This window comes from Neoarius graeffei, chromosome 28 (assembly GCF_027579695.1).
Source record: "Neoarius graeffei isolate fNeoGra1 chromosome 28, fNeoGra1.pri, whole genome shotgun sequence".
NCBI classification, from domain to species: Eukaryota; Metazoa; Chordata; class Actinopteri; order Siluriformes; family Ariidae; genus Neoarius; species Neoarius graeffei.
This window is the reverse complement of record NC_083596.1, coordinates 26,586,678-26,612,647: the sequence shown is the minus strand read 5'-3', so window position 1 is coordinate 26,612,647 and position 25,970 is coordinate 26,586,678. Positions and strand designations below refer to the sequence as shown.

Genomic DNA, 25,970 nt, shown 5'->3' with positions numbered 1-25,970 from the left:
GCAGCCATGACAATTTTGTGCATTATCCAAATCCCTTTCTTGTTATTGTACTGGGCATGACAGGACTCATCTGCACCATGTAAATTGGCCATTGCTTCACACTTATGTGACTTAATTTTTCTCCCCATCGTGAAGGCACTACACAGTTGTATAAAGTGGTACATAAGCGTATAATTTTGAACATAGCTAATCACGGTAGAAGGTCAGAATATAAAAAAAAAACTTTTACCTACTGCATATTGAGCACTCATTGCAGGAAGGGGGGGGGGAAAAAGCACCATCTTCTCTTAGCTATTTTTATTTATTCAAAACAGTATATTATATACACAACAAACCAGAAATTTGCCAATTGTGAATTGATGGCATTATGGGTCTACAGTGGCATGAGTGAATGTTACAGTGAGGTCTATATTTTAAAGAAGTGACGTGACAAGCCATGCAATGTGGCGGTTATAGCCGAGGTTCCACTGGTAATGCCCTAAAAGCGCCAAAAAAAAAAAAAGTTTCCTCTGATGTTCTAAGAAGACTAGCACTACTGAAACCAACTATTAAGCCTGACTCAAGAACAGCTACTAAAAAGATAGAAATGTTTTAGAGGAAAGTTTTTCCATGTACTTTGATGCAAGTTAAGAGTGAGACTTCTGTACATCTATGAGTCCTGCAGAATTGTGTTTAAAATAATATTAACCTTCTAGTGAAGTTGATTACTCTTTAAAAATTAAGTTAAAAAAAATTAACATTCACAGATTCATATGAAGCATTTTGAAGTGAATTAACCTTTTTAGAACAGCAAGAGTAGATACTGGGGTGTTTGTACTGGGTTAAAAATAATAAAACTAAACAAAAAAATGATATATATATCATACACACACACTTCATACTGGCATTTGTTCCAATAAGGATTGTACTAATGAATTTCAAGATCTTTCACAACACAACTGCAGGCATTTAAGTAAAGGAAAAAGGCACATGACTAATTTCAAGTGAAAGTTGAAGGGCCAATATTAATAAAACCTAATGGCTGTCATACAAACCAAAACATACAGTCTGCAGTGTATTACACAAGAAAGTGTATACCACATGTATGACATGCCAGAGTGCATGAGTGTAGCACTCTGCAAAATTCTTACTTCTGAAAAGGAACTCAAGAAATTAAATCAATCATCTTATTCTGTATTCTGAACACAAATTTAGGATCCATCAACTAAATACCTTGGGTTTATAAAAAAAAAAGTTCACAAAGTATTTTATAAAATTTCATGGTTTTCATGAATTTGGATGATTGTGCTGTAGCAGGATGTTACTGTTCAGTTAAGTGCTTGATTTACAGTTGCTTTCACTTTTATGTAATGATCAGAACAAAAAGAGGTTCCAGCCAGTGAACTTCTTTAAGGTTACCTGCTACCCATATTATATCCACACACTGCACAAATTACATGTAAGAATGTGCAAGAACGCTTTTTACTTGACCAAAAGAAAGAGCCAGTTTGTTTTTAAACCTAAAAGCAAACAGCAGAAACTGAGAAGAGGAAATAAAGATGGACAGACTTTGGTCCATGCGATATCTAAGCTGCAGGTTTTTGAAAAATCAAGAGCACCCTTTTTTTGTTTAACATCCCTGTTGTCAAATAAAGCTGGAGCATGCTCATTTCTCTCTTTAGCCATTCTCCTTCCACAGAACCAGATGAATGCTATGGTCCGGCATGCTGGTGGCAAACACCAGGCCTGCATCATTTTTGCCATCAAAGCCATTGAGCCATGAGGTGATGCCTGGCAGGAAGCTGGAGCCTCTTTTGGATTTGCGGTAGGCTGGCAATGGCCAGCGCCCTGTGATGGCTTCAGTCCTCAGGTCCATTACATACAAGTGATGGTTGTCAAACAGTAAAGCAAACACCTCACCAAAGCTGAGAAGGGAGGGACTGGATGGGTCTTGCTGTGGTTTGATAACTCTGTGAGAGACATGAAGGATAATTTTACACACTGGAAAAGATTACAGCGACAAATTCTAGATAAACTGCACCTGGGTGGCAAGACAGATTAATGGATTGCCACAAGTAAGCAAAGGCAAAGGCTGTTTATAAGTCAAGCAAAACAAACTTTTGACCAGATGGAGCTTCATGACTTCAGCCCATTACACTTATGTGCACAACATGCAAACATCTATGTGCATAGAAAAAGTTATTTGGCTGTATTTCAATTTATATATTCACTTTTGGCACACTTCAACCCTAGAACATTAATGTAGTTCAACATATAGTACAGGGGTTGCTACATACTTTATCCCATAATTCCATCCAGAGGAAAAAAATTACATAATTTCATAAAATTTTACCCCAGTCATACAATCAGACTGTGCAACATTACTCGTCAATAGGTAATGTACTTGTACCCTTTTTCAGCCAACAAGGAACAGGATCTTGAACTAGTTTTGTCTAGGATTCTTTGAACTTTGGTGCCAGCTAGCGAATCAGCCCATGTTTTCACCAGTTTTGAGCAGTGCCGAGTTTCCCAAAAGCATTGCAACACAAAGATCATTGTTAAAAGGTAGAGCAAGCAGGACAATGAACGCTCCCTGTCCTAGTTAAAATGTTCTTTGCGTTAAGAGGCTTTTGGGAAATCCACCACAGAACCGTTATAATCAAGGATGCATCATGAACAGAGGGCATTGCTCAATGCACAACAGGAGTAAACAGTAGTGACTTTTGCACTCATTGTACGTCGCTCTGGATAAGAATGCCTGCTAAATGCCATGTGACGTAATGTAGCAAGAGCTTTTCTTCTGTTATTCCAGATATTTGTTTTTGGTCCATTTTTTCTGAAGATATATCCTTTTCTGTTCTCCATTGCTGCACTCTGCTTCCTCACCAAACTAATGACATGCCCAGTAATTATGTCACAGTCCACGCTGGAAAAAACGGCTATATTTTGGTTCCAGCTTGGAACCAACTTTTCAGGTTCCGAACCAATTTATTTTTGATCAAGATGCTCAGAACATTTCAAAATTTGGTACACAGACAAAAACGGAACCCATTCCCTACTGGTTGAAAAGAGGTAACATTTAGACAGAGACAGGGAAATCAAGTTTATGGAACGCCTCTTATCTTCCTTACCTAAGGAGGACTTTTGCCCATGAACAGTTAAACATACTCACAGGAGGGGACCATTTTCAGTATGCACTATATTAAGCACAAAATTATGCATTTCAAGCTTCAAGTCAGTGCTCTCCTATTTTCTGTTTCATGGGGAACTCAAATGAATTCAATTTGTGTTATTGGCAATAAAGTTTTACCTTAGCACATCAAAGCTGGCAAAGTCCCACTGGTAGACACCAAGGTCTGAACTGCAGACAATGTAGCGGCCATCAAACTGTAGACGGGGCTGTAGACACACACTGCGATCCTCAGACACGGACAGAGTCTTTAAGCACTTACAGTTGATCTCTCGCCCTATAGGCCACACCTGTTTTGAGTAGAGAGAGATGGCCTATGCCCTCAGTAAGGTCATGTTACAATACTTACATATCCACATTGTATTCAGTGTATGTAGTACCATGCATGTTTAGTATGTACCCTACCCACCCATATTTATGAAGATTTTGTGTACCTCATCTATTTCTGTGCATCCTCCCCCCTTTTTTTTTTTAACCCTGGACGTTGTATAATTTGAGACGTTCTCTCCTAATATCCAGTACTTGTAGATTATCAGTTAGCTGTGCAAATGACAAAGTCTGACTTCATTTCCATGAGTGAACTTCAATCCCAAACATTTCAAATTTAAAATGATCTTAATATTACCTTGATTTCATATTTATCTGCACTCAGCAAGATGTAGTCACCAGGACTGTGCATCATGGACTCCACTTGGCTTTTCTGAAGTAGTACCTAAATCAGGGAGAATGAAAATGTTCATATCACAGATATACCCTCGCCATCCACTTTATGAGGAACACCTGTACAACCCCACATTCATGCAGTTATGTAAATCAGCCGATCATGTGACCAGTTCAATCCAAAAATCATGCAGATAGAGATCTGTTACCGTTCACAAACATCAGAATGAAGAAAGTATGAGCTCTGTGACTGTGGCATGAATGTTGGTATTAGAAAAGGCTGGATTGTCTTTCAGAAACTACTGATCTCCTGGGATTATCTCTCACAAACATTCTGCAGAGTTTACACAAAATGGTGGTGGGGGGGGGGGGGGGGGGGAGGAAAAAACCACACACACACCACATGGAGAACTTTGGATCTTAGCAAGCATATAGAAAATGTGTAGACAAGCTGCTATGAAACATCCTCTGCACTACAAGCTACACAGACTCAAATAAGATAATGAAGTAAGTAAAAACACTGAAAACATTACTCACAGAGTAACAGCCACCTGAACTTGACATGATCACACTTTTTCCAGTGGTTTTTAGAGATGAACAATTACAAATTGCAGGGGTTTAAAAAAAAAAAAAAAAAGCTGCAGCACTAGTTTGTTGACACATACCAAACAAATACCGTGATGCATACTGTGCACTGTGAAAATGTCAAGTACTGTGATCTGATATGTATACAATAAGAGTGTAACAATACATTATTATGCAACCCCAATTCCAAACAAGTTAGGACACTGTAAAACAAACAAAACAAACAAAGTGCTCTGAGAATGCAATATCCCCCGCTGGCAACTATGCCATAACTCTGGTAAAATGCGACTGAATTGAACAAAATTGCAATATGCATATCACGGACATAAAGCATCCTGTCAAGTTTTGTGAAATTCCTCCAAAAATTGAGAGGAGTTGATTTCAGAAGGTGAGTACCCTTCCTGGGATGGACAGACGGACACTGCCACGACACAATCCCCCTTCGGGCCTTTTGGCCAGCAGGGGATAAAAATTGAGAGGGAAGTTGATTTCAGAAGTCAAGCAAACCTTGATGAAATTGCCAAAAGTACAAGTTTGTTAATATTCAAGGGCATAACTCTGGTAAAATTTGCCCAAATTAAACAATTTCAATATGCATATAACGGTCATATAAGAAAGCCTTTTGCCAAGTTTGGTGAAATTCCTCCACAAATTGTGAGAGGAGTTGATGTCAGAAGGCAAGCAAACTTTCATCAAATTGTGAAAAGTACAAGGTGGTTAATCAAGGGCCACAACTCTGGTAAAATGCGACTGAATTGAACAAAATAATCTGCGTACGACTGACATAATACCTTTTACCAAGTTTCGTGAAATTCCTCCAAAAATTGTGAGAGGAGTTGATTTCAGCAAGAAAACACTCATGAAATTGTCAAATTATAATTTTGTTAATCAAGGGCTGTAGCTCTAGTAAAATGTGACCAAATTTAACAAAATTACAATGTGTACTATGGCGGCACGGTGGTGTAGTGGTTAGCGCTGTCGCCTCACAGCAAGAAGGTCCTGGGTTCGAGCCCAGCGGCTGACGAGGGCTTTTCTGTGCGGAGTCTGCATGTTCTCCCCGTGTCCGCGTGGGCTTCCTCCGGGCGCTCCGGTTTCCCCCACAGTCCAAAGACATGCAGGTTAGGTTAACTGGTGACTCTAAATTGACCATAGGTGTGAATGTGAATGGTTGTCTGTGTCAGCCCTGTGATGACCTGGCGACTTGTCCAGGGTGTACCCTGCCTTTCGCCCGTAGTCAGCTGGGATAGGCTCCAGCTTGCCTGCGACCCTGTAGAACAGGATAAAGCGGCTAGAGATAATGAGATGAGACAATGTGTACTACAGACATAAAACAATGCCTCATCAAGTTTCATAAAATTCCTCCACAAATTGTGAGAGGAGTTGATTTCAGAAGGTGAGCACCCTTCCCAGGACGGACAGACATCGCCACAACATAAATCCCCCTTCGGGCCTTTCAGCCAGTGGGGGATAAAAACAGAAATGTGAAGACTTGCAAATCATGAAAATCCTACATTTCATTAAAAATAGTACAAAGACAACAAACATTAAAACTGAAAATTTGTTTTGAAAAACACATGCTCATTTTGAATTTTATGTCAGCAACAAGTTTCAAAAGAATTTGGGACGGGGCAACAAAAATGTGTGTAATGCTTTTTTTTTTTTAATTTAAAAAATAAACAAACAAAACCACCCACACTAATTTGGTTAATTGGCAGCAGGATTCTTTTATATATATATATATATATATATATATATATATATATATATATATATATATATATATATATATATATGTTTTAGTGCTGTCAAGCGATTAAAATATTTAATCGCGATTAATGCCGCGACTGTCATACTTAACTCGCGATTAATCGCACATTTTTGTCACATGAAAAACCATTGTAATTCTCTTACCAGCATAAAAAAAGTGAATGGGCTTGCTTTGTACCAATGTTTTTTTTTTTTATTGCAGAGCATAACACGTCTTGTCACAGCCACTGACATCCATAACTTCCATATTAGATGAGAAAACCAAGGGATGAAAAATAAAAAGTGCATATCACTGTGAAAATAAAAAAAATGTTTTATTTTACTCTTCACTAGTTTCTTTTGAAGAGAAGTATTTGCCATAAAAGAAGATAAAAACAGATAATAAAAATAAAAACATTCATCATACGTTCAAAAACGTTCATCATAGTGTGGCACTGTATTATCTAATTCTCACTGCTTATAACTATACACCTACCCGGTGGAGATGAGCTGGGAAACTGAAGACTGAAGGAACAGTATTGAAAAGTATTTTTCCAGTCTCACCTGTGAAAGGTAATCCCATGTGATCTTGTTTGAACGGTAAACCTGTTGGTACAGTTAAACGCAGCACATGAATGAGGCATCTTTATTTTCGGCTACTGTCTAGACGCTATACCAGAGACGGTTGAAGAATCTCCACTTTGCCCCATCCAATATGGCGGCGAGGATGTTTATATATATGTCTATGCCTTTCTCCATCACTCACACGTACTCTTATTGAAGCAGCGCGCGACAAGCCTCAACAGGAACTACGGGTGACTCGCAGGGCCAAATTAGAATTTGCGTTAACGGCACTATTTTTTTTTTTATTGCGTTAAAGCATTTATATATATATATATATATATATATATATATATATATATATATATATATATATATATATATATAAACCAATCCTGTTACTGACCTGCTGCCAATTAACCAAATTGCTGTTTGTTTGTTTTTAAATAGCATTACATAACTTTCAGTCTTTTGTTGCTCGGTCCCAATTTTTTTTTTTTTAAAAACATACAAGCATATACTTTAAATAAATAAAAACACATCTCAGTTTCAACATTTGATACACTATATTGCCAAAAGTATTTGCTCACCCATCCAAATTATCGGAATCAGGTGTTCCAATCACTTCCATGGCCACAGGTGTATAAAATCAAGCACCTAGGCATGCAGACTGTTTTTACAGTTTGGAGCTGGCCCCTTCCTCTTTCAACACGACTGTGCACAAAGCAAGGTCCATAAAGACATGGATGACAGAGTCTGGTGTGGATGAACTTGACTGGCCTGCACAGAGTCCTGACCTCAACCCGACAGAACACCTTTGGGATGAATTAGAGTGGAGACTGAGAGCCAGGCCTTCTCGTCCAACATCATGTGACCTCCCTAGGGATCGACCGATATGTTTTTTTCAGGGCCGATACTGATTATTATGGAATTGGGATGCCGATAACCGATATGTGCAACCGATAAATGTAAACATTATAATTCACATGAAATTTCGATAAATCTCAAACGCCTGCCTCGACACTGGCAGACCTGCAGGAAGCCACAACAGCTCACGGACTCGCTGCAGAATAAAAAGCATAACCCCACACACACGCGCGAGCGAATAAACGTGTGCCGTCCAGTGACCTCTTCCTGACCAAGGTCAGACTAAAATAGGCAAACATATACCGCAAATTTAAAATTAAACCATTTGTAACGCTCATAATAAAAGGTCTTTGAATGGCACTGACGTGCCAACGTCTTACTCTTAAAAAGGAAACTCATTTCATCAAAACTCACTTGGAAGTTTAAAGTCAGGTGTTTGACTCTTAATAAAACGTTCACCTGGTTTTCAGGGGGGTTTTTTTCTTTCCTTTTGCTTGTTTTTCCTGACACGGGTATTTTGGGAAAGTCGGAATTCTCGTCCATGGTGAACACACACACGTAGTGGATAGAGATGAAAAGCTAAAGTTTTCCCTTTAAGATAAATATGGAAATTATCGTTTCAGCCTGATTCGTTAGATTGTAAAGCTGCTTTGCGACAATGTTTATTGTTAAAAGCGCTATACAAATAAACTTGACATGAAATTAAACATAGCACACACTGACACAGACCTTCATATCCATGAAATGTATGTTTAATTGTAAAATTGAACATGAAATTTTGTGCAGGGAGATGCCAGCAGCATTTGTACAATAAAGTCAAACATTAGTTAGAACAAAATGAGAAATAAAATAAAATAAATATTCACCAATAAAAAAAATAAAATCACTCCCTACTATATTACAGCTCACCATTTTCAGTGGAAAATAAATGAAAATACACTCTGGATTCTTCTACACTAAGAACTAAGTAAGACTTACCAACTTCAAGTAGTTTTTAAATAACAATCAAGTGTAGGGAGCTGCCTGCAGCATTTTTTAAAAAGTAAAATCAAACAAAGTAGGCCATCACTCCCTATTATGTAACAACTTAAGTAACCATCTACATTCTAATGCTTTTAATGCCCAAGCCTAATATTCCCAATTTAGGATTATATTGTAGTGAACGAAGCACAGTTGCTCTGCATGTTGTCCACTGAGGCGGTTTCTGTTTTTTGTATAAATTACCGCGGCTCTGCTCCTTTAAGAGTGTATCGCTTTCCGAATCAGAAGCGCTAGCGAGGAGAATCACTTGCGCAAGAATTATAAATACTAGTGGAGTACATTACAGCGCAATGTGAAGTAGCATAAGAACATTTAAGTCAAGAGTTTAATTGATGTATTTCGTTCATTACCGTTTATCCAAGCAAGTGTGCATCCACGACACAATTAATTACTGAGCCCACAACAAGCGTCCTGACAAACTCCCTACAGTATTACATAGCCTACTAGCACCATATCACACCTGGCTTGTTTAAATGTTCAAATAGCGCTTTATAAAAAGTTACCTAACATATACAAGTGCAATGCACTTTTTGAGCACGAGTCACGTCATGAAGTTTACTCATCACCATAACAAATAGCCAGTAGGCTTGCGCTAGCCTACAGAGCACAAACACTACGTTTTATTTCGTCTTCCCTTGACCACCTCTCTGTATGGCTGTCATTCTACTGTTCGAGGAGAACTACTGACACATTCACAACGTTTCCAGACGGGGATTTAAAAATGACTGCAGCCTACGTTATGCTGGGGACTGCTTACTATGGACAACATTACATGTAGTTTCAGCGAGACTAGTTGGTTGTAGGCTAATTCAAGTGCTTCCTTCCGTAAGCCAAGTTTGCCTGGCTACACAGATGCAAATGGACAATTTTAACGAGTAGTAGATGAAGAATGTAAACATATAATGATGTTGTGCTTTTGCAACTTGTGTGTTTGTGACTTATTGAGGCAAAAGCAGCGTGTCCTTACCTTGAAGTGGGATCTGCTTCTGCCCGAGTGCCCGTACGGCCGCCTTGAAACAGTTCACAGCGGTTAGCTACGCGTGTTGATTGGCTATATCTCTTGTGCCAAACAAATCAGATGTTGTGGTGGGCGGGACCGTGTTCTTGAACTCCGAGAGGCGAGTGCAGGAAAGGACGTGCAGTGACAGTCGCGTTAGGAACGAAATGGCTGCAAAAAGGCATGTTATCGGCGGAAATTATGGCCGATACCGATAACCCTAAAAATGCAGAATATCAGCCCGATATATCGGCCAGGCCGATTATCGGTCGACCCCTAGACCTCACAAATGCGCTTCTGGAAGAATGGTCAAAAATTCCCATAAACACACTCCTAAACCTTGTGGACAGCCTTCCCAGAAGAGTTGAAGCTGTTCTAGCTGCAAAGGGTGGACCGACGTCATATTGAACCCTATGGATTAGGAATGGGATGTCACTTAAGCTCATATGCAAGTCAAGGCAGGTGAGCAAATACTTTTGGCAATATAGTGTATGTTGTCTTTGTGTTATTTTCAATTAAAATATAGGGCTTCCATGATTTGCAAATCATGCATCACATTGTTTTTATTTACAGTTCAGACAGCATCCCAACTTGTTTGGAATTGGGGTTGTACATCACGATACCAAAATGTGACCATGCATTGTGGAAGTCAGTGTTCTGTTAATTATACTGCATGTGTAATGCAGTTACACTGTTTGAACACCAGGAGGTCCTAATCTGTGCAATCCAGAATTAAAGTGTACAGAGATTCCTTTCATGTGATCATTCTTTCATTGAGAGTCCGCAAGATCTGCACTTATGAAGCCGATAGCTCCGGATTGTAACGACCGACACACATTGTAGGTCATACAGTTACATGGCGATGTCATAGCTGTTAAAAGAGAAGTCTTCATAAGCTTTCAACAAACACCAGATATTTTGCTGACTTTGGAGCTCCATTTCTGCTACAGAGCTCATTATGTTGATCAACATGCCCTGGTCAAACACTACATTTATTCCATCAAAACTTTTTGGAAGAATTTATAAGAATGTATATTGTTTATGATTCGGGGGAAATACTTCAGTCATAATTTTTCTTGATACAAACTTTGCTCAAAATACTTTGAGAAATCATATCAAAACCGTGATGCTAGTAGGTCTACACGATGAGGAAAATCTGTGATAATTGTTCAATATCAGTGGTTCCCCTACCATTATATTTGGGGCATCCCCCTCAACAGAACCATTATAAATACAAAAGTTATGTATAAAGATTGTTTCCTTGCTTCCTTTCAAATATTTTCTTCTGAATATATTGCTTTAAAAAAAAAAAAAAAAAAAAAAAAACACAGCCCCATCTCTTGGGAAAAAAAAGGGGAAAAACAAATTTAAGAAATCTAAATTAAACATGTCCATTTAAAATTACTAAATATTCCCCATAATAAATCAAGGTCCTCAACTCTGTCCAACAAGGTGCAGAGATCTATAGTATGATGGAGAAAATTAAAACAGAGGAGGGTCACTAAAATCAAGAGGAAAATAAGGGTACATGAAAAAGGAAGATGATGTTCACTTAGAATACAGATGTGGACGAATTTGTTGGTACCCTTAAAGCTCAGTGAAACGATGCTTTATTCCTCCTGAAAAGTCATGAAATTAAAAGCAATCCTCTTATATACTTGGATGACTTTGGTATAGTGTCTTGCAAAAGTATTCATCCCCCTTGGTGCTTGTCCTATTTTGTTGCATAAGATGGAATTAAAATGGATTTAAAATTGATTTTTGGAGGGTTAGCATCATTTGATTTACATAACATGCCTACCACTTTAAAGGTGCAAATTGTTTTGTGACAAAACAATAAGATGAAAAAACAGAAATCTGGAGTGTGCATAGATATTCACCCCCTTTTGTATGAAATCCCTAAATAAGTCACATAATTGTTGATAAAGATCCACTTGTGTGCAATCAAAGTCACATGATGTCTGTATAAAATCAACCTGTTCTGGAAGGACCCTGACTCTGCAACACTACTAAGCAAGCAACATGAAAACCAAGGAGTACTCCAAGCAGGTCAGAGACAAAGTTGTGGAGAAGTACAGATCAGGGTTGGGTTATTTAAAATGCGCACACACACACACACATATCCCAAACTTTGAATATACCACAGTGCACCATTAAATCCATTATAGCAAAATGGAAAGAATATGGCACCACCACAAACCTGACAAGAGAAGGCCACCCATCAAAACACTCAGACCGGGCAAGGAGGGCATTAATCAGAGATGCAACAAAGACACAAAAGATAACACTGGAGGAGCTGCAAAGATCCACAGCAGAGATGGGAGGATCTGTCTATAGGACCACTTTAAGCCGTACAATCCACAGAGCAGGGCTTTATGGAAGAGTGCCCGGGGGGTGGAGTCGTCGTTGCTTAAGAAAACACATCTGGAGTTTGCCCAACAGCATATGGCAGACTCCCCAAAACACATGGAAGAAGATTCTCCAGTCAAATGGGCAAAAAAATCCCAGTGGCTAGATGTGCTAAGCTAATAGGAGACATACCCCAAGAGACTTGCAGCTGTAATTGCACCAAAAGGTGGCTCTAAAGTATTGACTTTGGGGGGGTGAATACCTATGCACACTCCAGATTTCTGGGTTGTTGTTGTCCCCCCCCTTAATTATTCTTTGTTTGTGTCACAATAAAACAATTTTCACCTTTAAAGTGGTAGGCATGTTATGTAAATCAAATGGTGCTAACTCCCCCAAAAATCCATTTTAATTCCAGCTTGTAATGCGACAAAAACAGGACAAACACCAAGGGGGATGAATAGTTTTGCAAGACACTATGTCAGAGTAAAGCAAAAAGATTGTTTATTTTGCTACGATATTTTAAAATAGCCTGGAAATAATTGGATTATAGTGATCTTTCAAACTAATTGTTTAAACTTAATTAGTACAACAAGTTAAATCTTGTAATCAGTCCTTCAGTCTATTTAAATAGAGAAAAGTGATCAGTCTACTGTTTGGTATCGTCGTGTGCACCACATTGAACATGGACCAGAGAAAGCAAAGGCGAGAGATGTTTGAGACGATCAGAAAGAAAAATTATAGACAAGCACGTTAAAGGCAAAGACCAAGACCAGCTCCAAGCAGCTTGACGGTGCTATGACTACAGTTGCAAATATTATTAAGAAAGTTTAAAGTTTCATGAGATTGTAGCCAACTTTCTGGACGCAGCCACAAGAGGAAAACTGACCACAGATTGAACAGGAGGATAGTGCCAATGGTAGAAAGAGCCAAGGACAACTTCCAAAGAGATAGAAGTTGAACTTCACGGTCAAGGTACAATGTCTAATTGCACCATCCATCACTTTTTGAGCAACAGTTGCCTCAATGGAAGAAGGCCCAGGAGGACTCCATTGTGAAAGAAAAATTTAATTTAATTTTTTTAAAAGCCAGACTGAATTTGCTAAAATGCATACCGACAAACCACAATGCTTTTGGGAGTATGCCCTTTGGACAGATGAGACAAAACTCAAGCTTAGTGGTAAGTCACATCAGCTCCATGTCCACAGAAGCAAAAAGAAGAGGGAGAAAATAAAATATTTTTTATATATATATATATATATATATATATATATATATATATATATATATATATATATATATCACGAAACATAGCCACAATGAAGCTGTAGCTCATACCGGCCACTGTTGAGTGCGAGTTTGAAATCCAATCAATCCTGTGGGAGGAGTAGTGATTTTTGTGAAATTGCATATGATCCCTGTTTAGCTGCATCCATGGCAGGTGGCACCACCTGGTGAACAATTCTTGTTGTAGTATGTCTTTAGAGTCTTCTGGGTGAGTTTCAGTGAAAACATCCTAGCAGTTTATGAACAGTAGTGTGTGTTTATGAACAGTGGTGTGACGAGTCACCCAAAATTTTCAAAACGCCCATAAAATCGTAAATATGACAGGTAGCACCACCACCTTGACAACTTTTATACATACCAACCTCGGGAACATTCCATAGGAGTTTGATCAAAATCTGATCACTCCTGTAGGAGGAGTAGCGAATTTCATGAAATTGCATGTGACCCCTCTGTAGCCTCATCTATGGTAGGTGGCACCACCTGGTGAACAATTCTTGTTGGTATATGTCTTTAGAGTCTTTTGGGTGAGTTTCAGTGAAAATGTCCCAGCAGTTTAGGAAGCATTTAATGTGATGAGTCATCTAAAAATTTCAGATGCCCATAAAATCGTAAATATAACAGGTGGCGCCACCATCTCAACAGCTTTCATGCACACCCACCTGGGGAACATTGTATGTGAGTTTGATCGAAATCCGATCAATCCTGTAGGGGGACTAGTGATTTTTGTAAATTGTGGACAGACGACGACGGATGGATGACGCATGATCGCATAAGCTCATCCGGCCTGGCCTATGGCCAGATGAGCTAATAAAAATGAAGCTTTCAAAGAAAAGAATACCATACCCACTGTGAAACAGGGAAGAGACTTAGTTATAATTAGTGTGCTTGCAAAAGCACACTATTGTTCTCAAGTTTTATTTTTATTCGTTTTCACCCGTTTTTTGGATCCACTCCTCCTCCTAGGGCTTTCGAGATAGAGACACCATTCCAACGCTGAAACGTAGGGCCCGATCTGGAATGGTGTGCTTGTTAAAATGGTTGCACTACCCCTTGTCATTCGTTCGGTATTCCCGTTTTTTGGCAAAATTCCATGCCATTGAAATGAATGGGTAGAACTTTGGAGTGATGACGTCATAAGGAGCTCCCCCACTCTAGACGTTGGAGCAGGAGCAGCAGAAAAAAAAAATTAAAACTGCGATTTTACACCCAAAATCCATGTTTTAAACCCTGTAAAACCTCTGAATTAAATTGAAAAACAAAAGGGTGGAGAGGAGATTTCACTGCGCGAAGCACAGTGAAATCTCCCTTCAAAATGATGCGAGTGTGACGGGCTGAGCCGTGACGCTGACATAGCGCGCAGGCAGCTATTTGCCGGCATTTTTAAAATCATTGCTGTCCTGTCGCTACAATCTTCATCTGTATAATCTTTGTCTAGTCTCAAAGTAAAATAATTCACACTGGCTGTTAAAAACTTCATTTATTGGTTAAAACTTTTGTTACTACAACTCCGGTAGCAATTCACTCACCAGGCATTCAAAACGTTCTTCCGTGTCTCGTTTGGGGAAACAGATGGACTGTTCCACTGGGGGGGGATAAAGGGGTTTCCCGGGTTCTTTGTGGGGCAGCCCATTGTGATGGGGGTGTTTTAGGGGTAATGACTTAAAAGCCATTTGGAGGGTTCAATAAGGTATTTGTGCATGTCAGTTATTGTATGTATTTTTGTGTTATGTTTTCTTATTTGATTTATTATTTGGTAATAATTATGTTGTTTAGTTAATTGATTATTTTTGACAGTGGGGCTATCCAGTGGGTGGGGCTACAGTTAGCAATGCTCTATATTAGGCCCAAGAGCCTCAGTATGTGAGGGTTGGCGGTGAAGTGAACGTGTCTTGTTAATTGAAGTTGCTCTTGATAGTAGTTCAGGGTCTGAGGACTTAGCCTGGCTATTTATGCTTGTTTATTTTCGTTTTGTACAGTTTTTGTATATTTTTTCATGCATGCTTGTCACTGTAAATATTTGCACATTGGTTAAAAAAAAAAAAAAAAAAGAGAGAAAAGAAAAATAAATAAATGAAGCCTTTTTGTTGAAAACTATTTGGTCTCCTCCGTCTTCTCCGCTGCTGGGGCTATCCTGCCACAAAGAGACTTTGAGCCAGAGAAGGAGTGAGAGCTGTTGACCAAAGCAATTTAAAATAAGGATTTCAGACCGCGAAAACACATTCATATCTTGACCCTTTACCGTTGCTGGCAACATTTGAGCAAGCACACTCCAGCAGTTTCTGCAGAGGAAATGCAATCTAGTTTATTATTATTATTCCGTTTCACCCGTTTTTTGGATCCACTACTTCTCCTAGGGCTTTCAAGATAGAGACACCGTTCCAACTCTGAAACGTAGCCCTGATCTGAATCCTATTGAACATCTCTGGAAAGAGCTGAAACATGCAGTGTGGAGAAGGCACCCTTCAAACCTGAGACAGCTAGAGCAGTTTGCTTAGGAAGAGCGGGCCAAACTACCTGTTGGCAGATGCAGGAGTCTCATTGAGAGTTACAGAGATCACTTGTTAGCAGTGAAAGGTTATGCAACAAAATATTAACTTTACCATTATTTTTGTCCATGCCCTTGTCATTAGTTATGTAAAATATTCAGCTGAATAAAAATCAAAGTCTGATTTGTGTTAAACATAGAATAAAAACAGTGATGAATACCATTAACTTTAGTCAGTTTCAAGTTATTTCAGAGAAAATTGTGGGGTCCTAATTTGTCCACATCTGTATAATAAAAGAGAATGAAATTTTCAATGAATGAAAGTTTTTTACTCGTTTTTGGTACTTAAAATGTAATATCCCCAAAAGAGAGTTTAAAACCTTCATTTTAAACTTTTTTTTTGAGATAATACATAAGTACTAAAAAGTGAGTAAATGTTTTCTTTCACAGAGGTGAGAGGGTGGGACAAACAGTGGTGATGAGTGAATGGTTGTGGGGAGACCAAGGTAATCAGCAATTGGTCGCAAACGCAACACAGTCAAGTGTTATACACTGATGGCAAGTCGACCGAATCCGTTTTCTAAACTGGTGCAACAGGGGCTGTTATGCGAGCTGGAGAGGGGGAGCCAAATCAGACTGAAGACAGTCACTAACATGATGAAAAATTCACAAGATTTGTCGCTGGGCTCTGAGTTAAAAGCTACAAAAGGTGGTCTAAAAACCTCACCCAATGAAGCAACAAAGTCTCTTAAGTTGACAAAACTGCTAGCATGTGAAAGCAGCATTAGTCTGAGAGAAGCAGACATCTAGCTGGGCCTTCATTTGATTGGCCAAATGGTGAGAATCCAGGTAGTCTTTTACGATGCAAATAGGATTTAAATCGGTCAGCACTAGAAGCCAATATCGTTAATTGAATCAAGAGAGGACTGCATCATTATACCTATAATAAGCAATGATCAGGCCTCCGGACCAGAAGGGTCTTGGTGCTAGAATCAAACCTGTTTCTCAGCTCAAAAACTGACTTGGTTGGAAAGCATAGAACTGATTCAGTTCTAGAGAAGCATTTTGTTGGCAGAAAATGTTCTCAAAAAAAAACATAACACTTACCTTAGTAACCCACTCGGTGTGCCCAGTGAGTGTGTTGAGACATGCTCCAGCTGACAAAGCCCACACTTTGACAGTATAGTCTGCAGAACCGCTGACCAGGGTGTCCAGCTCATCATTGTAGTCTACACTGAACACTGAGAGGGGGAGAGAGGAAAAAACACCTCACGTCATTTAGAAACTCTAATGATCCAGTGCAAGCAACTGCACAGTCATATAGTAAAGACTTGGCAGCAATTATTTTATCACAGTTTACCTGTTTTTTTAAATTCTGATCATTTGATCATCTAGAACAGTTTAAAAACACCCCACACAACACCACACTGCCCCACAAAAAGAAACCAAAATCCATGTAGCAGCACTGTGCACTGCCTTAATATAAAGCAAAATGAACTATTTTTAGCCCAAGAGTTGTTTTTTTTTTTTTTTTTGGGGGGGGGGGGGGGGGGGGGGATCAGCATGCAAAATAGCATTTACAAATGAGAGGGTAAGAACATTAACCATTGTACCAAACAAACAGTTTTTCTGATGCAACACACTGTTCAAAACAAGGTTGAGCGCTTGCCACCTTATTTTCATAAGCTCATAATAAATGCAACAGAAGAAAAAAATTAAATTGAAATTAAATTGTCATGTTTTTAAAGCTAGACGGCCTTTCGATTTCATAAATCGATGAAATTTAGTTCCCTCTGAAATTTGGTCGAGATATACGTTTATTTCTGTAATATCTCACAAAACATCAGGCCATTCCGTGGCTGAGAAGTTATTTAATTTGAGGGGATTCCCTAGCAAATAATGTGCATGAAATCGCTCGCTTCGCAGTCAAGCAGACAGAGGAAGTCCGTGTGCACATGCGCAGGTTTACCTTGACCATGCACCAACAGTTGCATCATTCTGTCATTAAACAAATAGCTGATCACACAGAGGTGTTCACTGACCACCGATATTTATTAGCTTGGTCCTACATTTCCTTTCCTTCACAACATGTTTTTTTTCTTCTTGCTTTCAAATTTGTATCCCACAATGCCTTGTGCGAATGAGGAAAGCACACCACATGATGCATGACATAGTATCTTGAATTGGGTCATGGTGAAACAGGAAAAAAAATAGCAGAGAATTTGGGGCCATGTGGCCATAAATTCATTAAAGGTAGACTGGCTTTCAGATTTAGATCAATAAATAAATGTAAAATATTCTTTGACACCCACTTATTTTTGTTTCATAGACCGAAAGCTATTGAATTCGAATCACAGACCTCCAATTTTATTATAGTTCTTATTACTATAAATAGAACAATTAATGAATTTAGGGCCATGTGGCCCTAAATTCTCCGCCATTATTTTTTGCTTCACCATGACACAATCCAAGAGACTAGGTCATGCATCATTTGGTGGGCTTTCCCCGTTCACGCAAGGCATTGTGGAATACAAATTTGAAATAGGAGAGAATAATGGAGGACGCGAATGAAACGTGGAAGACTGACTACAGTAATGGAAAGTGAGAAGACGTTATGTTGCAAAGGAAAGGAAACGCAATACCAAACTAATAAAATATCAGCGGTCAGCAAGCACCTCGGTGCAATCAGCTGTTTGTTTAGCGCCAGAATGATGTAACCGTCAGTGCACGGTCAAGGTAAACCTGTAGATGGCAGTAATGAAACACTGGATGCCAGCTGCCATAAAACCCAAGAGAAGACACAGACACCGCCGAAAAGTAAACTTGCACATGTACACACCGGACTTCCCCGTCTGCTTGACTGCACGAAGCGAGTGATTTCATGCACATTATTTGCTAGGGAATCCCCTCAAATTAATTAACTTCCCAGCAACAGAATGGCCTTTTTTTTTTTAAAGATATTACAGAAATAAGCGTACATCACATTGACCACATTTTAGAGGGAACTAAATTTCACCGGTTTTATGAAACTGAAAGGCCGTCTACTTTTAATCGTTCTATTAAAAAAAAAAACTAATAAAATTGGAAGTCTGTGATTCCAATTCAGTAGCTTTCAGTCCACTAAACAAAAAATAATTGGGTGTCAGAGAAAATTCTTTGTGTCCTACACTCAAAAAACCTGAAAGGCAGTCTACTTTTAAATACTTTTTAAAAAATAAATTTTGTAATTTAAATAACACATTTATTAATTAATTGAATTTAAGTAAGTTCAGTGGCAAACATTTAGGTTTAATAATCAGAGACATTATGATAGTCAGCCTGATAATATCCATCCATCCATTATCTGTAGCTGCTTATCCTGTTCTACAGGGTCGCAGGCAAACTGGAGCCTATCCAAGCTGACTATGGGTGAGAGGCGGAGTACACCCTGGACAAGTCGCCAGGTCATTGCAGGGCAGCCTGATAATACACAATACAAAATACACGTTACATGCCATAACCTTAAGGAACTCACTTCTATTTGGACAGATGGGGGGCCATAACTCTTAATTCATCATTTCTGGTGTAGAACACCAGACACTGCAATATCTCTGCGGGACACAAACCTGCACCAGTGTGTCCACGGAACTGCTGGATTTTGGCGCCTGTACTCCACTCCCAGCATGCAATGGTGTTATCAAAAGACCCAGTCACTAGTTTTTGCTCATCAAACTTTACAGTAGCACAGGTGTGTGTCTGGATGCCGTAGATACACTGACCAGTGCGAACATCCCACAGTTTGGCTGACAGGTCATCAGAGCCTAAAGGACAAGTATAAAGCATTAAAGTGCATATCACAGGTAAATTCAGGGCCAAGCTCAATATAATTCTTCTATTTTATATTAAACTTTGGTCAAATATCCATTTTGCATTTTGTGCAATTTTTTTAGCTTGCGCAATACCAGAAAAATTCATTTGAAATCAAGCCATTTGAGGCGAATTCATCCGCCTCTGAAAAAACTTGGCATTTGGATTTCCCGGCAAACACTGATATGCGGGACGCCTCCCTCTGAATCCTACGTCAGCGCTGGTTTGTTTATGAGAAAATGACCATATTATTTACATCCCTGGTGTTGTCTCCGTCGTCTTCACTACTTGAATCATCATCAAATCCCAAACAGATGAAGCCCCAATTCTGACATCTCATTATATTCAGCATCTAAAGGTGAAGTAACATTACGCTCAGGTGACAATTCCATATTTCAAATGCAAAATCGCTAGCTGCTAAACTTGATCTACACAGGCTGTGTACTGAAACCGTGCAAGCTTTCGCAGCCTGCTGGTGGTTCCACAGGTGACGTCACAAATCTGGCTCCAGACTCCCTTGGGATTTTTCCAGACGCGTTTCGTTATTTAATTTTTTTCTGCTATAGACTGATGGCCTTGTGCAAAATTACCCTTCTGGATGAGTGTGTAAAGGGACATACTTTCATATAAAACGAAATTGGTCCAGGATATGCACTTTAAAGGATCAACTGCACCAAGTCACATCGAATGTTCAAATATTAATTTGGGGGGGGAGAAGAGAGCATCATGTCCCAAGTTTTCAATTTTTGAAATCTCAATTTTTCTACCTGTAGCCCTACAGGAGTAGCATTTGCTCTGATGTAGATTAAAACTCAAACTTCAAAAGTTGTAACTACCCTGCAGTGTAATACAAAAAATTTAAAAGGCGACATATTAAACCCTTTTCCACAAGCTGACAGTTCCCTGAGATTTTAATGAAATGTCTGAGACATGGTTTGGTCAAAATACCACAAGGATAAAGCACCACAACTCCCTTCTCACCCTGTCTAAATAGCTCTGGTCAAAACAGCTTATTTGAGAACCTGTTCCTTTAAATGATAATGAGCCACTGCTCATCCAACCCCCTCTTCCACTGGCCAATCAGATTGAATGTTCTTGAGGAAAATGCATTCATAAAGGCAATTCTTGAGGGATGAGTGGAGATACTCAGATGAAGGGAGGTATAATTCTTTTTTGGGTTTTTTTCACCTTTATTGGATAGGACAGTGTAGAAACAGGAAATGAGCGGGAGAGAGAGAGACGGGGAGGGATTGGGGAAATGACCTCGGGTCGGAATCGAACCCGGGTCCCCGGATTTATGGTACGGCGCCTTAGCCACGATTCCTGAACCTGACACCTGAACCGGCACTGAAAGCAGTTTGTTGCAGATTCTGCTTGCTAAATGTGTTCAATTAGTTCTTAGCTACATTAGCCATGTAGCACACGACTACGCAAACAGTGAAAGCATGTCTTAGTTGGTCAATTACTTTTGGGATAAATTTGGAGGATTTGTTTCTGAAATATTTCAAGTTAAAGATTCATTACATACTTACTATTGCAAGCTGTCAAGTCATATAGTTTTTCCTTAAATCCATAAAAGAGAAGCAAGACCCCATTCCTAGATTGTAAAACTCCATACCTGTGCATAGGAGGCCATCCTTGTAGTACAAGGCATACACCCGAGCGCTGTGTCCAATTAAGGAGCTTGTCTCAAATGCATCCTCCTCTCGCAACTGTTTCATGCGATGCTTGGCTTTAAGGTAGACACGTTTCCAGTGACCAGCATCCTGGATGGAGTCATCGATTCGCCAGCCCAGGTCTCTGCACACACCCTGCCACACTTCTGTGCAGGCGTTGACGACTTTGTTCCATTGCTTGCACACCAGGCAGCAAGTGAGCAGCGTCTGAGGGTCAAGCCAGCGCAGCAGGTAGAAGGCTAGCTCCAAGGGTAGGAGGCGCAGGAAGTCACGCTTCAGCAGTGTCTCCAGTCCATTGGAAAGGTGCCGGAGTTGAACAGCACCACTCAGAGAGATCAGGTGGTCCAGCAGCTGATTGCGTTGCTGGTCATTCAATGCCAAGAAGGAGGTGGAGACCGACTCCAGCCATCCCTCGAAGGCCTCCTTCTCCATGGGCACATGAGGGCGACTACCTGAAAATAGGAACAATGGTTTAAACAAAATCAAGTTAAGCTAGCATTATCACTAACTGACTACACCCAAAAATACACCACACTCGGTCTGATGTTTGAACACTCCAGGCAATTTTATACTTCCTTATCAAACTGATTATGAATAAACCATTCATGGCACTGCAGTACAGGAAATGATACACATCTAATCAGTTCCTAGAAGTAAAAATAAATAAATAAATAAATAAATAAATAAATAAAAACAAAATCGATTATAAGATTAGACTGTTTAATCCATTATAATATTATGACTCCTCCTTAAAAAAAGATTCTACATCAAAGTACCAAGTAATTGGACTGCATTTCCTTAGGCATGATTTTTTTTTTTATGCAAGTTATTTGTATAGCGCTTTTAACAGACATTGTTGCAAAGCAGCTTTATAGAAAAATAAAGACATTAAAACTTATGAACTAATTTTATCCCTAATAAATTCATCCCTGTTAACATTACGCTAACAGTGCAAAATGAATCTAATGACCATTCATCACTAATAGAATATTCCCATTTATTTATTTTAAATTTATTTCATTGGGTTTTTTTAAATTATAAAACACACCGACTTCTGCTTGTTCATAGTGCTAACCCCAAATTCACGTCTATCCATTTTATACACACCGCAAGTTTTCCTGAAAACAGTGCACAAACAGCTAATCAGTGTTGTTTTCTGATTATCCATGAGCATTACTACTGTTCAAACATTTTCTATGAAACTACAGGCTACACAATCTTTGTAGATAATGTTGTAAAGTTAACAGCATATAAGAAGGTGCGAGTTCGCTGCCAGTGAAAAAACTAACACCCCCCCCCAAAAAAAAGGATATCATAACACATAGGCTTGATATTTATGCACCTCTAAAGCTGCTTGTGTAGTATAAAACACCTGTTAAAATGGGAGCATCACAGCTGTATGTTGTAAACACATTTCGAAACATCTACAGTGAATTGCCCATAGAAAAGTGCAGTGCGACACAGCACCAAACCGCAATCCTGAAATACACTCCTACTGAATATCTGGTTTTCATTGCATAACAGTCCCAGTTTGCTGATGGAGGATGTCCAGTTGCTGGCAATTTGTAATCATCTTTAATATGAAATTATAAAAAACAGATTTTTAAACATTAAAATGTGTGCAATACTGTTGCTGAGCTTCCTCACATGAAGAAATTATTGATCAGGAGACAGTAAACTCCAATAATCTGCACTGCTTCAAGCTCCAGCCCTGTTTGTTTGGAAGAGTAAACACATTCAGCACAGGTACTTGATTATGGTTAGGTCATTTAAAAAAAAAAAAAAAAAAAAAACTGTGACATCGTGGATTTGTGACTGTACCATACTGTCCCACATTGTTCTGTGGAAATCTAGTGCAAGAGGATTTTGGTTAAAATGAAACAAAGGTGGCATGTACTGTAATGTTTTGCAACATGTAACCTGCTCATTGGGATACTTCCATTAGAGCAGTGACTACAATTATCAACAGTCCATAATTAGACACCATTTCAGATTTACCAATAAAAAACTAAAATTTTACAAAGGTGAGTTTCAGTTACAACAGTTATTATTGGTTAATTAATCAACCAGAAGACCCCCACCACCACCCTTTGATCTTGTCGTCTGATGACATGGCTCGTTACCTGAGATGGAATTTTTTTTTTGGGGGGGACGATCAGAAATTTGAGGAAAACCCAGACCTTATCATCACAGGTAAGCATGGTGGAAAGATCATGGACATGTTTTTACTTATCAAAAATTCACTGATATTTTATGACATCCTTGTTGAAACCTACCTACCTTTCTTACTCTTTCATTTGACAGTCACCATTTTGTATCTAAGTCACATGAGGTGTTGATCATAGTGATCACTTTCACCGATGCCCACCATTATCGACACCCTGTAGAATTAAGTGACATTTACAACTGTTATGTATCGATCTTTGTGTAACATTGTTGAAGTAGATGAAGTACTTTTAAAAAAAACAAGTGCTGTGATTTATAATTTTGTTTTCTGATTCATAACAGAATGGAATCCTATTGCAATAAGTAAAATTAGACCAGAATTAAAATTTCTTAGCGTATAAAAAAATTACATGCTTGACATTCAGATTTTTTTTTTGCAGTTTGTTGTAAATATCTACCACATATTACAATATCAGTAAAAACATTTTATATGTTTAGATGTAAAAATATAAGTTTTGGTTTGAGGAATGACATGCAACCTTTGACCTGGATTTTCATGCGGTTACAATGTCAATTGCCTGTTGACATTTATTGGTAAACTACAAATTAATACAAACAACAACAACAACAACAAATGATTAACAAAATGTAATCGATGAAAATACTTAAAATGGAACAAAAAGATTTAACAAGTTAAACATTATCAGTTCATTTATTTACAAACAAAGGTGTCGATAACTGTGGACAAAGGGGTCACGTAATCTGATAAACTAAGTAATCGGGAATCAACTTTTTTCCCCCCCAGTGGAAGTTTGAGTAATTATTCATGCACAATTTACGTATTGAAAGTCTTTTCTACTTTTGCAATGGCCAAAAGATCGTTAAGGTGTCGATAATTGTAGCCGCCGCTCTAGTTGCTATTGTGTTCAAATAAGTCAACATGAATACATAAGGTATTGTGCTGTTCATGATGGATGTTTTTTGAAAGCAGAAAAAAAAATATATTATGTAGGCAGTTTGAAAGTTTAGATACACAAGCAAGTATAGCTGCTCGGTGGCATCCTGAAACTAAACCAAATAATGAGGTGTCTAGTGATCTCCACCCCATTAGATACCCCAAAATCTCTCCAAATTATTCAGTAACAAATCACCTGAGCGTGACACTAAAATCACTATACACAACCAAACAGCAACAAACCAGGTGCTTAACCATACAAATTATTCCCACCGGAAAACCTATCAACACTAATACTGGATAGTAAGCAAGTGTGGCCTGTCAGGTGTGTTATTGCTCGTATGACTTAAACGAACAGGCGTTAGTTAACACGTTAAAGAATGCCGCTGATTCGGTTTTAGTTAATATTTGCGGTAGTTATTAAAAACAAGTTAGCTGTTTACAAACAAGTTGTTAGCCACACAGGAAAGCTAACTCAAGGTTTACTACCAGATGTTTAAAGAATAAACCGTAAACAAGATTTATATAACAACCTAATACATATCTCGTAAAACCTCGTCAGTGTGTAATACTGAGAAATTTCTTACTAGTTAACTAGCTCTATGGGAAAACATAATTACTAACCGAGAAAAAAACAAAATACCCAATAGCTAGCCAGCTAACTAGCGAGCGACTTACCATTTCCAGGAGAATCCAATTGTTAGCGAGGATGCTAGTTACGTAACCAGCTAGTAGAAAAACACTTTAACAAGTTAGCCAGATCGAGTCTATATTAAAAAAAAAAAAATAAATCCTGATACTTCCCTACTAAATGACTAATGCTGTGTTTCTGATATGAACCTAGCATTGCTTACTAGCTAGCTAGCTATAACCGTTATGTATTTGGCTAGCATGACAGCTTATCACAACTACAATGGTCAGTATTAACAGAACTAAAAACGAATAAGACCTGCTAAATTAGATAAACACGTTAAAATCGAGTCCTCTCATTAGCATAACAATAAAACATACCGCCCACTCCGCAACAGTAAGTTCTACCCTGCTAATATATGAGTAAAGAGTGCACTAGCAGCCTCAGAGTAGGTTGTACACGAACGGAAGGAAGTTTAGAGTTCAAGCCTTGTTTTAACACCCGTATTCCGACACACTCGGACTCTTGCACTGTGATTGGCTCGTTATTCAAATTGACGCTGGGCTACTTCATCTTTTTGGGTTTTACGGCAGCTGGCATCTACAGTGTTGCATTACTGCCATCTACAGGTTTTCCCTCTATTCTTGTCATTTCATTCTAAAGCCAGTTGTTCTTAAAAATGAAAATAACCATTTCCTTCACTTGGCAGTATCTCCATACTTGGAGGCCCCCATGGGGGCTCTTGTCATACACTAGTGCATCTCAAAAAATAAGAATATTGTGAAAAAGTTCAATATTTTCCATCAGTTATTTAAGAAAGTGAAAATGTTATATATTATAGACTCATTACACATAAACTAAAATATTTCAAGCATTTTTCTATTTTAATTTTAATCAGTATGGCATACAGTACAAAAACATAAAAAAATCCATCTCAAAATATTAGAATATT

At 38.7% G+C, this 25,970-nt stretch overlaps 1 protein-coding gene across 5 annotated transcripts; it reads right to left on the bottom strand.

The window, feature by feature from the left end:
- Positions 1-282: 282 nt before the first annotated feature.
- On the bottom strand, positions 283-25,493 carry fbxw2 (F-box and WD repeat domain containing 2). 5 transcript variants are annotated; one of them, XM_060913370.1, is made up of 8 exons: positions 25,066-25,493; positions 22,914-22,977; positions 21,209-21,718; positions 19,350-19,544; positions 16,852-16,985; positions 3,795-3,881; positions 3,290-3,483; positions 283-1,949 (listed from the first exon to the last, which is right to left on the bottom strand). In XM_060913370.1, exons 3-8 carry the CDS (start codon positions 21,696-21,698, stop codon positions 1,658-1,660), a joined length of 1,392 nt encoding a protein of 463 aa, XP_060769353.1. In that variant the 5' UTR covers positions 21,699-21,718; positions 22,914-22,977; positions 25,066-25,493; the 3' UTR covers positions 283-1,657. The 5 variants fall into 5 exon arrangements, with proteins under 5 accessions (XP_060769353.1, XP_060769354.1, XP_060769352.1 ...); XM_060913371.1 differs by lacking the exon at positions 22,914-22,977 and having other exon boundaries at positions 25,066-25,115; positions 25,399-25,488; XM_060913369.1 differs by lacking the exon at positions 22,914-22,977.
- Between the last annotated feature and the right edge of the window lie 477 nt (positions 25,494-25,970).